General features: G+C 40.7%; 1 protein-coding gene across 3 annotated transcripts in view; it reads left to right on the top strand.

The window, feature by feature from the left end:
• Nucleotides 1–12,478, top strand: part of DDX4 (DEAD-box helicase 4) — a 51,445-nt gene that overhangs the window by 19,206 nt on the left and 19,761 nt on the right. For all 3 annotated transcript variants that reach the window (XM_089495585.1, XM_089495577.1, XM_089495566.1), the window contains 7 exons: nt 1,873–1,947; nt 2,484–2,564; nt 2,862–2,894; nt 3,235–3,282; nt 3,392–3,436; nt 3,602–3,744; nt 12,209–12,361. In XM_089495585.1, the coding sequence (XP_089351711.1) occupies nt 1,873–1,947; nt 2,484–2,564; nt 2,862–2,894; nt 3,235–3,282; nt 3,392–3,436; nt 3,602–3,744; nt 12,209–12,361 (578 nt within the window). The remainder of the gene's footprint in view (nt 1–1,872; nt 1,948–2,483; nt 2,565–2,861; nt 2,895–3,234; nt 3,283–3,391; nt 3,437–3,601; nt 3,745–12,208; nt 12,362–12,478) is intronic.

Genomic DNA, 12,478 nt, shown 5'->3' with positions numbered 1-12,478 from the left:
ACAATTTTATTTATTTATTCATTTATTGGATTTTTATCCCACTTTTCTCCCAAAATGGGATTCAGAAACAAATAGAACTCTTTGTGGACTTGTCATTCCTGTTCATCTTCTACCCAACACTTCTCTTCACCTCTGAAGCAGCTATGTCAAGGATCTTCTAGACATGTCCAACACTTGGACAAGTGTCATTCTTACAGAAAGAAGCAATCTGATTTGCAGTGTTGTGTTTGACTGTCCTTGTTTTTCCATTGACCACAGTCCCCCCTATGAGTGCACATCTGTCTCAGTCCCTTCCAACTTGGGATTTGATAACCTTGGATTCATGGAGAATCAACGCTGTTGCCCATGACTGTACTAACAGGTTCTGTACTATCCCAGCTCACAGTGTTTATCATGCACTAATCTCAAACTTTGTACAAAAAGATGAACACCCTTTCCCACAAGAGCACCATAAAGATGGTACACAGCTTCTGCACCAGATGTTATTGCAGTCTCCATGTTACCATGTCTCTGCTCCACAATCTTGCCCAAGGTAGTTATGGAACTCATAAGTGAGGTTATAAAATTTCCTTACAGTGCGTTTCTAAATGGGTGGCATCCACCGTCGTAGTGTACCAGACCTCCGGTAAGCCAACCTTCCTCTGTTCTCATTTCATGAGAGCTGTGTTCATCTGCTTTTTTGGCTGCATGTCCATTCAGAGTATCTGACAAACAGCTACTTATGCTCAGCCACTTACCTTTGTAAAACACTATTATTTACAGATTTGATGTTTGTGCCAGAGACACTACTACTTTTTGCTTGTCTGTGCTTTTTTGTGAGCATAGTCATCCTTCATCTAGGTGTGTCTAATTTGCTTCTGAGTTTGCCTGAGTTTCCATGAATGAAAAGAGCCACTGTAAAATAAGTCCCATTGTAGTAAGGCAGTCTAGAAGGATGCTGTAGTTTTTGCTATCAAAAGCTGTTGAGAAATCCAGAACCAATGGAGGAGATCCACCTGCCTAGTCCTGTCATGAATCATCTACCAAGATGATTGCCACCTTCTATCATTTAATTTCGTATGGTCCTTCCCTTGTTATTAGTATTTATTTATTATTTATTATATTTATTTGTATCCTGCTCTTTTCCCAGGACTGGGGCTCAGAGCAGCTTCACAGCATTAAAAACAGTACAATTAAAACATTTTTTTTAAAGTACATTAAAAAGGAATTAAATTATTGTGGTATTAAAAGAGATAGTTAGTAAAAGAATACAACATATTTTAAAAAGATAAAACTATATATAGAGGAAAAAATGGTAGCAAATTTTTAAAATGGTCCAATATTCCAGCCTGTCCTTATAGTAATTCCTTAAACACCTGTGTGAACAGGTAGGTCTTCACCTGTTGGTGGAAGACCATCAAGGAGGGAGCCATTCTGATCTCCCTGGGCAAGGGGTTCCAGAGTCTAGGGGCAGCCACTGAGAAGGCCCTCCCTCATGTCCCCACCAACCGTGTTTGTGATGGTGTTGGGACAGAGAGAAGGATACAATGTGCCCTTGCCTTATGTGGGCAATCCACTCTGGACCCCTCTGCCTAAGGCAAATAGTGCATATGCTTGAGCCCTATTGAAAATAATGGGGCTCGTGCATGACGCGTGGTGTGCATAAGCTGAAAGCCGCATAAAAAGTACCCACGTATGACTCAGGCGCACTGTACTGTGACTTCTGAAGAGATGTGTAGAGATGTGGTTTGTCAGTTGAGATAATGTTTTTAAAGCACTATAATTGAAGTGCCTCAATTATGCTTTAACATAATGTCTGAATTGGGTTGATGTGCCTACCAATATCCTTTGATGTTACTGATTAAGTATTATTTTTCCTTTTGGGTGTTCAAGGAATGAGTGATGGTGTTCGTAGGGGTGGAAGAGGATCATTTCGAGGTGGCAGAGGAGGATTTGGGCTATTTACAAGTATGTACTGCAGCTTACTGTTGATTTACATTATGATTGAATTATTCCAATCCTGTCTTTAAAAAAGGTAGGATTTTGATTGAGATGCAATTTGGTATTATCCATAAATCCATTTGTTTGAAAACCATTTTGTGTGTACTTCAGACTTACAATTCATATGGTACTCATTCTGTCTTAGAAATAAACAATTCATTATTAGAATTTAAAATAATAATAATAATAATTTTTATTTATAGACCGCTATTCCGCAATGATCATAGCGGTGTACAGTAAAATTGCAATACAATACAAAAAATTGCAAGGCCTCTCTCCCCCTCAAGATGGTGGTTGGAGGAGGGCTCTTTTTCTTCCAGGCCAGGCCTCTCTCCCCCTCAAGATGGTGGCTGGAGGAGGGTTCTTTGTCTTCCAGGCCAGGCCTCTCTCCCCCTCAAGATGGTGGTTGGAGGAGGGCTCTTTATAAATACTCTTTATTTTTCTATGAAACATTTCTGATTCATAAAACTGAAGAAGTCTTTGTGTGGATTTTCTTATAATAGATGATGAAAATGAGAAGCAGGATGTAAGACCAAATTCTGGTAACTTTGGCTTTAAAAGAGGAGGCTTTGGTGCTTCAGCAGGTAAGAATTAGAGTGAAATATACTTGCTTATGGTTGGATTAGTATTTTCATATATATTGGTGCTAGTCTGAATTTGGAAATTGTGCATGGGGATGTTGGCAGTGGATGTGGATAAGTGGTGGCACAAGGGTGGTCAACCATACGTATGCACAATCATGTGGAAGATATGCACTCCACCTTTTTGAAAAAAAATCTTGCAAGCCACCTTGAATCCTTTCTGATAAATAAGATGTGGTAGTTCATTTATTCTGATGGGTAACCATTACATTTTTCTAAGAATTATCATTTATTTTTCAGGTGACTTTGAAAATAGAGGTAGAGGAAGCAGAGGTAAACTTCTGTTTGTATAGTTGCTCTTATTGTATAAGAAAGACGAACAGCGTACAGAGATACATTGCAAGTTCTTGTTTCATGGTTTTTTAAGACCATAAGAATTCCATCAGATATTCCTCAAAACAGTCCTGTTTAATTTTGGTCATTGTTTATTTTGCGGCCTAATAATCTGTTTCATCTCAGTTAAGACCATCTGTAGTTTGAGCTGTAAGACTAAGGTTCTTCCATATAGCTAATGCCACATTCTTGCCTGTTCCATTTCATTGTATTGTTGTGTTATATTCCAAATCATTGCATTATTTACCATCACACACATATCCACTATAACATTTAACAGGGGGATACAAAGGAAACAATGAAGAAATAACAGGAGGTCCTGGAAAAAGTAAGTATTAAAAAAAAAAGCAATTTCCAAGAATTTTTTATTATTTATTTCATCCTTCTTTTAATGAGTTGTTTTTTCTTTTCCTAATAAAATACTTATTTCATTTAAGGTATGTGGAAATCAGATGGAGACACAGAAAAGGGTGACTGTGGAGGTATGTTTAGTTAAAAGAAATGAGATTCAGAGAGTGACCATGTTCAAATGATTGTATGATCATTGAAAGCTTTCATGATACAAATTATACTCTGAGAGAAGAATATGCTTAATATTTTTGGTTTTCCTAGTGGTGATTAATAAGTTTTCACTTTTATATTTGCAGGTCCAAAGGTGACATATGTACCACCACCACCACCAGATGGTGAAGATGCCATCTTTGCACGTTACCAGACTGGAATAAATTTTGACAAATATGATAACATACTTGTGGAAGTTTCTGGACTTGATCCCCCACCAGCAATACTGGTTAGTGAACTTTGTCTTTAAATACATCTATTTTAAACACCTACTAGTAAACTAATAATAAAAACAAAATGAAATTCAACACAGAGAAATGTAAGGTACTGCACTTAGGGCAGAAAAATGAAATGCACAGATATAGGATGGGAGACACATGGCTGAATGAAAGTACATGTGAAAGGGATCTAGGAGTCCAAGTAGACGATAAGTTGAACATGAGTCAACAGTGCGATGCGGCAGCTAAAAAGGCCAATGCAATTTTAGGCTGCATCAATAAAAGTATAGTGTCTAGATCAAGAGAAATGTGGCATTGTATTCTGCTCTGGTCAGGCCCCACCTGGAATATTGTGTCCAGTTCTGGGCACCACAATTCAAAAAGGACATTGAGAAACTGGAGCGTGTCCAAAGGAGGGCAACTAAAATGGTGAAGGGTCTGGAAACCATGCTCTATGAGGAACGACTTGGAGATGGGGATGTTTAGCCTGGAGAAGAGAAGGTTAAGAGGCAATATGATAGCCCTGTTTAAATATGTGAAAGGATGTCATATTGAGGAGGGAGCAAGCTTGTTTTCTGCTGCTCCAGAGAACAGGACCCAGAACAATGGATGCAAGCTACAGGAAAAGAGATTCCACCTCAACATTAGGAAGAACTTCCTGACAGAAAGGGCTGTTCATCAGTGGAACACACTCCCTCGGAGTGTAGTGGATTCTCCTTCCTTGGAGGTCTTTAAACAGAGGCTGGATGGCCATCTCTTGGGGATGCTTTGATTGAGAGTTCCTGCATGGCAGGGGGTTGGACTGGATGGCCCTTGCGGTCTCTTCCAACTCTATGATTCTATGATTCTAATAGATGAAAACCAGTGGCAGGTTTTCTTAAGGACAGTTTATATTAGTTTTGAATCTAAAAATCTAAATCTAAAAAAAATAGGAGCCCTGGTGGCGCAGTGGTTAAATGCCTGTACTGCAGCCATTCACTCGAAACCACAAGGTTGCGAGTTCAAGACCAGCAAAAGGGCCCAAGCTCGACTCGGGCTTGCATCCTTCCGAGGTCGCTAAAATGAGTACCCAGACTGTTGGGGGCAAATTAGCTTACTTGCTAATTAGCTTACTTGCTGTTCACCGCTATGATCTTTGGAATAGCGGTATATAAATAAAACAAATTACTATTATTATTATTATTAAAATGGCACAGGTTGCTTTTTAAACTCCTCCTTTATAGTTTTTCCACATTACAACATGTGTAATGTTGTATGTTCTATGTGTAATGCAATTTTTAAAAGATCGCCCAATAAAGAGGAAACAAAATGTCTGATTAAAGTCACTTGAATATGGATCTAAACCTTTTTGAGGATTTGATATGAATCTTGTAAAGTAAAACATGCAGAAACTGTACCGTCATACATAATTTAAGTTTTCTGAAATTCATCATAAATGTAAGTTTTATGTCTGGGTTTTCTTCTTGTCGGAAAAATTAGGCCAATATTTTCTTTCAACCATTTCCAGCAGTAGAAATAATTACCTATATATGGTGAAGGAGACATCCTATATTGGGTTATCTCCTGTCACCACCCAGGCTAGGCAAGGGTCACATGAGAGGAAGTTAGATAATGCCATGCTCCTAACTCCACCCCCAGTTCCAGGTTGTAACTGAGAGGGAGTGGAAAAAGGAAGACGATAGGACAAGGCAGAACCAAGAGAAGAGAAAAACAGATCATGCCACTACTAGAGTGGGCTGGATATCTCCTTCCTCATACATGAATGGACTTTAATGGTAAGTATTGACATGCCATTCTCTGTATGCAGTGAAGGAGACATCCTGTATTGGGATATGTCCAGTCTTACACAGTTCTGTAGGGTGGGTGGCTCTTAAGGTGGAAGGATCTGCTGAAGGATCATTCTGCAGAGAGAAACGTCTACTTTATATTCCTAGTGGATCTAGAACAATTCGACCATGTTGCTACCTTGCAAATCCATCCCAGCGAGGCATTGGTGGAGAAGGCAGTTGTAGTGGCAGGTCAACTGGTAGAGTGCGAAGTGACATGGGAAGGTTTTGACAGATTGCGAGACACACCATTAGCCAACATGCCAAAGTGGAAGGTTTAACCTCCCCTCCCCTCCAAAGAGATGGGGAGAAAAGAGACAAACAGACCCTCAGCATGCCCAAAAGCCTGTATACATTGAATGTAAGTTTATACAGCTCTACACACATCCAGCTTGTGCCAGACCTTTTCTATGAAATGGCAGAAGGACAGAAGGAAGGAAGGACTTTGGACAGAGAATACTGAGGAACTTGGGGATTAGCATTACAGTAGCTGAGTCCTTTTTGAAGGAGCACCTGAACGTATGAACAGAGATTGGCTTTCATATACAAGATGGTAGCTACAGAAAGAGGACCTTGATGGATAGTAGACTAAAGGGTATGGTGTGAAAGGATTCAAAAAGAGCTTTAGTAAGTATAAGAACTGAATGGAGGTTCCATGTGGGAAAATGGACAACTGGAGGGGAAATGTCTCCCCTAATGTGAGGGTGAGTGGAAATAAAGTCTTGATAATGAAGAATGAACTAAGGGCAGAGCAATGGTTTGGTGCTTTGAGTGTTGTAACTTTTAGGCTCATATAAAGTCCTGATGTCAAAAACCCTTAGATATTGGACACTTTGGAATTAACCCAAGGAAGGAAGGTTTCATACATCCTTACTGTGGAGGAATGGCATGAAGGTTAATAATCCTGTGAGAATAACCCAAATGTAGATATGCTTTGCACTTGGTTTCCAGGCAGCTAAAGGAAGCCATGTTGGGTCTGGATGACGAGTAGGCCCATGAGAAAGTGTGGATCTGGGAAAGATCAAGAGCAAATTGTTGAACAGACAATAAATAGCCTTAATACCAAAATTAAAACTAATAATTAATTATTATATAGTGTCAAAATGCAATATGAAGAATGTCCTTGTAGAATCTAAAGACCAATGCAAATTTGCACTGCTAAGACTAATTGATGAAACCAGGAGGACTGTGGACCAAATGCAGGGACAATAACACAGAAGAATGCAAAGATTCTATCTGTAGCCAAAAGGAAAGGAAAGTCTCATTGGCTGAATAATGAAACTCCTCAAACAGTTAAGGGCAGGTGAGAAGTGAAAAGTGACAAGGTGAGAATCGTGAATGTAACTATTCAGCAACTAACATCTAGGGTTAGCCGTGTTGGCCATATAGCAAATCCTATATGAGGGAGCGATCAGGCAGACCCAGCAACATCAGGGACTGCCTGAAGGAAGAGGCCCCTCCCTCCTCAACTGTCATCTCGGCCTCAGAGGGAGCCATCAGGCAGACCCAGCAACATCTTGGACTGCCTGAAGGAAGAGGCCCCTCCCTCCTCAACTGTCATCTTGGCCTCAGAGGGAGCGATCAGGCAGACCCAGCAACATCAGGGACTGCCTGAAGGAAGAGGCCCCTCCCTCCTCAACTGTCATCTCGGCCTCAGAGGGAGCGATCAGGCAGACCCAGCAACATCAGGGACTGCCTGAAGGAAGAGGCCCCTCCCTCCTCAACTGTCATCTCGGCCTCAGAGGGAGCGATCAGGCAGACCCAGCAACATCAGGGACTGCCTGAAGGAAGAGGCCCCTCCCTCCTCAACTGTCATCTTGGCCTCAGAGGGAGCGATCATGCAGACCCAGCAACATCAGGAACTGCCTGAAGGAAGAGGCCCCTCCCTCCTCAACTGTCATCTCGGCCTCAGAGGGAGCGATCAGGCAGACCCAGCAACATCAGGCACTGCCTGAAGGAAGAGGCCCCTCCCTCCTCAACTGTCATCTCGGCCTCAGAGGGAGCCATCAGGCAGACCAGCAACATCTTGGACTGCCTGAAGGAAGAGGCCCCTCCCTCCTCAACTGTCATCTCGGCCTCAGAGGGAGCGATCAGGCAGACCCAGCAACATCAGGGACTGCCTGAAGGAAGAGGCCCCTCCCTCCTCAACTGTCATCTCGGCCTCAGAGGGAGCCATCAGGCAGACCAGCAACATCTTGGACTGCCTGAAGGAAGAGGCCCCTCCCTCCTCAACTGTCATCTCGGCCTCAGAGGGAGCGATCAGGCAGACCCAGCAACATCTTGGACTGCCTGAAGGACGAGACTTCTCCCTCCTTTAACTGTATTTTGTATTGTATTACGATTTTACTGTACACCGCTATGATCATCGCGGAATAGCGGTCTATAAATAAAACTTCTTATTATTATTATTATTATTATTATTATTATTATTATTATAACATTCAAACAATGATACCTTTATTGGGCCAACCAAAATGCACAAGTACATGTTGCAAGCTTTCGAAGTCACACTGGCTTCTTCATCAGGCAAACAGGAGGAAAAAAAATTGAAGATGTTAGTCATAGGCCTGCATTTTTTGTTTCTGGTCTTAGTTCAGATGGTAGGAAGGGCTATCTGCAGGCTGGCACCTCCTTTGGGCATGCAATCACTGGTAGATTTTCAAAGTCAAGGAAATTTAGTGTCCATTTGCAATTCAAGAAAGATGTTTCCTTGGATTCCAACATGTCTCTTCCTTTGTGAAGCCACAAGCTCCTTTGTAGGTAGAGAACACTGAATTTCTCAAGAAGTCTTCTTGTTTTGCATAAGGAAAACTTTAGGTGGTCTAGCGGTAAAGCATGCTAATCAGTCCCAGTATTAGAAAAAATGCTTTACCTTTGTTGGAGGCAGAAGCCTCAGATGGCAAAGTCCCAGTGCACTGGCTCTCTCTTTAAAATTTCCCTGCGATGGCTAAAATGTAATATCTTGAAATCTGCAAAACATCTAGGGGATAGCCCTGTTAGCCATATAGCAAATCTCATAATATCCAAACATTGGCAGTGATTGGCATGCTTTACCTCTTGACCACCTAAAGTTCGAAAGCTGGCAACATGTACTTGTGCATTTTGGTTGGCCCAATAACAGTATCATTGTTTGGATATTCAGCAACTAGTGTGTGGGAACAAAGAACTGTTATGATAATGAGTGCAAATAAATGGAAGAACATAACAAAAATGCAGAATCATAGACCTTCCATAAGATCCAAGAAATTAAAAAGGAATTTTAAGCCCAGAGTATAGACACCAAATAATCCACAAGGAAACATATATAATTATGTCAAAATAAAGGTTAGTGGAAGCAATACACCAAAGAACTATACAAAAAAGATAAAACAAGCAAGTGTGAGCTTTAAGATCTGCTGGGGAAGGCTTTCTCTCAGTCCCACCACATCCATAGACACATTTGATGATGTGGGAGAGAGCCTTCTCTGTGCCTGTTCCCAGGCAGTGGAACGGCCTTTCGCAGGACGTCCGGTTGACTACCTCCCTGCTCTTTCTGCAGGTGAAGACATTTTTATTCAGGCATGCCCTTGAATTTTAATTATGGAGTAGTAGTAGTGTTAAGACGTGGGGTGTATTTTTAATCATTTAAAATTATGGAAATTTAGTTTCCAATATGTTTTAGTGTTTTTAATTGTTTTAATCTTGTTTTTAAATAACATTGCTTATTTTTTTTTAGCTTAATCTTTTTTTAAATTATTGTAAATGAAATGAAAATTATTATGGTTGATGACCAGCATAAAATTATTGTAAGACACCTTTAATTCCATCTCTAGAGGAAGGTGGGCTGTAAATTCAATAAATAAATAATAAGAAATAAATAAGAATGACAGATACCTTCAAAGTTAAGTTAGATCAAAATTGATTTTAAATTGACGTAGAAAGCATTCTCAGAGCACCTCAGGGAATTGAAATGAGGATGGATATATATATATATACCCTATTTTCCGGCGTATAAGACAACTGGGCATATAAGACGACCCCCAACTTTTCCAGTTAAAATATAGAGTTTGGGATATACTCACTGTGTAAGACTACCCCTCTTCCAACGCACACCAAATAAAAATTTAAAAAACATCAGATTTGATTTCAATATGGTAATTTTAATTCAAATGACATGCAGGTACTTAGCAGGAAAACTTGTTGTATACAAAGCCTGCTTGGATTGGTCAGCTCTCCCTGCCTGCCCAGCCCTCCCTGTCTCCAAGACTATCAAAGTGGTAGCTGCTTTCATATGGTTGCCATATATGGTGGGGATGCGGCCGCAGCCGTTTTTGAGCTCCCCCCACCATATGCAGCGACCACAGATTCTCCATTCTGGCTCAGAAATTTCAGCACCTGCCCTATAAGACGATACCCAGTGTATAAGATGACCCCTGACTTTTGAGAAGATTTTCCTGGGTTAAACAGTAGTCTTATATGCCAGAAAATACTGTGTGTGTGTGTGTGTGTGTGTGTGTGTGTGTGTGTAATGAAATTTCAAGGACAAGTCATTTGAAGATGAGCCCACAGTTTTAGAAACTGAAATGGAAAAAGCTGTCAGAGAGCTTAGAAGAAACAAATGACCAAGAACAGTAGAGCCCTTACAAGCGGTAGTACAGAAACCATGCAAATTCTAACATTTGTCAAAAAATAAGGAAACCAAAAGAATTTCAGAAGAAAATCAACCTGCTCTTCACTAATTATAGCAAAGCTTTAATTCATTATATCACAGAGGAAAGGCATTTATTTCCACCCCTTGGACAACAGGACTTTCTAAGCAGAAAGTTGAGTCTGGAGACTTCTGATGTCCAACCGAAAAGGCCTGGAAGTTTGCATTTGGCCCAAGGGCTGGAGAGTCCCCATTTCCTGCAGTCAGTCTTTGAGAGATCTAACTTCCTTATCATTCATTTGATTAATGAATTTAACAATTTGATTAAATTAATTTTAGTATGAAAATTGCCCTTTTGTCTGTTCTCAACTGCTTTCCTATGACTCCTCTAAAAAAGAGAAAAAGAAGCAGCAGCAGAACAGACAGATAGCTCAAATGTAGCTCCTTCAAGCTTCCTTGTGCTGCTCAGCAAGCGAGAGACGTGAATATTGTCAGATCAGTTTCCCAATCAACTACCATTGTGCCTGATCTTGAGTCACAAGGGAATTAGAGGCTTCCTTCTATTGTATAACTTCCATGCTTAAAACATAAGGGAGCAGACAGATACATTTTGCTCTGTTGACTAGAAGTTATATGCCTTACTCTTGAAGAAAGATGGGGAAGTGCCATACTGTCTAAACAAAACAAAACCAGGAGCAGATTGTGCCACAGACTACAAACTCCAAATAGCAAAAGTTAGAGCAAAACTAGGAAAAACACTAAACCAAACCGTAACTTCAAAATACAACTTGGAGAATATCTCTGAAGAATATAAAGACAATGTGAAAAACAGATTTGCTTTACTAAACCTAATAGACCAAGAAGCAGATGAACTCTGGTTTGAAGCTAGCATCATTGTCAGGTAGAAATGCAGAAAGACACTATTCATAACTAAAGAGAAGATAAACCTCAATGGATGACAAAAGAAACTCTTCAAGTAGTCTATCTTAAAAGACAGAAAAGAAGTACGGTGTCCCTCCACATTCATTGGGATTAAGGGTGAAGGAGAAGTTGCATCATCTAGACCTGTGGATGGCTTCAGCCTTCTACACTGATAGGACGTCAACCAATCAGACTTCACAAAGACTTTTTGTGTGCTACTCTTCGGCGAATAAAGGACTGCCTGTTTAGCTGCTTCTTGAAGTGAGTAGTATCATCTGTATGTCTTGCCTACGAACTGGCTTGGAAGGACCCTCCAGCTTGAATCCAGGCCCATTGCATGTGTACTGCTGCCGCCTGCTGCATCTTAGACTTTCTTGGCTCAGGGACTCAGGGACATTTATTTGGCTGCTCCTTTGGTCACAGCCAGTGATTTTTATAACTTGTTACAGAATGGATTTGACGTCTCGAGCTGATCCTGTCTTCAGGAGAGCTGTACTTTATTCTTCCCTGTCTTGGCTATATTAATGTTTCAAGACAATTTTGTCTTCTGAAACTTGCTATGAATTGATACAGCCTTGGTTGGGTGATGCTCATGTTTGATGAGTTGCATTGATTTGATGTTTAGTAAACTTCAGATTTGTTTGCAATGGCACTCCTCCTCTTAGTTGTGTGGCTTGCTAATCTCCCATTTGTGTGAGTCACAGAGACCACAAAGGACAGGTTGCATGCCTGTAACTGTGGCTCTTCGAATGGTCATCTGTGAACTCACACAACCCCACCCACTCTCCCCTCTTTGTGTCCTTCTTGTCCTATGGATTGCTGAATCAGCTTCCATGGAACTGGCGGTAAGGCCCCTGTGTAGGGGTGTGGGAGGTGGATGGGGCTATGGTTAAAATACTTAAGTAATGTTCGGTAAACTTCCAAAAAATGCACTGCATAGGTGCAGGATAACATTTGTGTGAGCTCACAGGTGACCACTTGATGGACCAGTTACAAGCATGTAGTCTGTTCTTAAATTACCAGAAGTTAGCAGGTTTGCTAAACTACATCCTTGTCTTACTGATTGTATTTCATATGTAACATGCAAATTATTTTCTTTAGACATTTGAAGAAGCTAATCTGTGCCAAACATTAGTCAAGAACATTGCTAGAGCTGGATATTTTAAACTTACTCCAGTGCAGAAATACAGTATCCCTATTGTGCTGGCAGGACGTGATTTAATGGCATGTGCTCAGACAGGATCTGGGAAGACAGTAAGTATAAAATACAAAATTCCTCTGTAGAATTTAAGTTGATATTTAGAATTTTGAGCTCTTAGACCACCAGTGAGTCTACAAGGGTGACAGTGAGTCTGCCAACCCTACTGAAAT

The sequence above is a fragment of the Sceloporus occidentalis genome, unplaced genomic scaffold (assembly GCF_023333645.1).
Source record: "Sceloporus occidentalis isolate IW3139 unplaced genomic scaffold, rSceOcc1.0.p SCAF_1, whole genome shotgun sequence".
Classification (NCBI taxonomy): Eukaryota; Metazoa; Chordata; class Lepidosauria; order Squamata; family Phrynosomatidae; genus Sceloporus; species Sceloporus occidentalis.
Note: the sequence above shows the minus strand (reverse complement) of the source record. Positions and strands in the feature narration are given on the sequence as shown.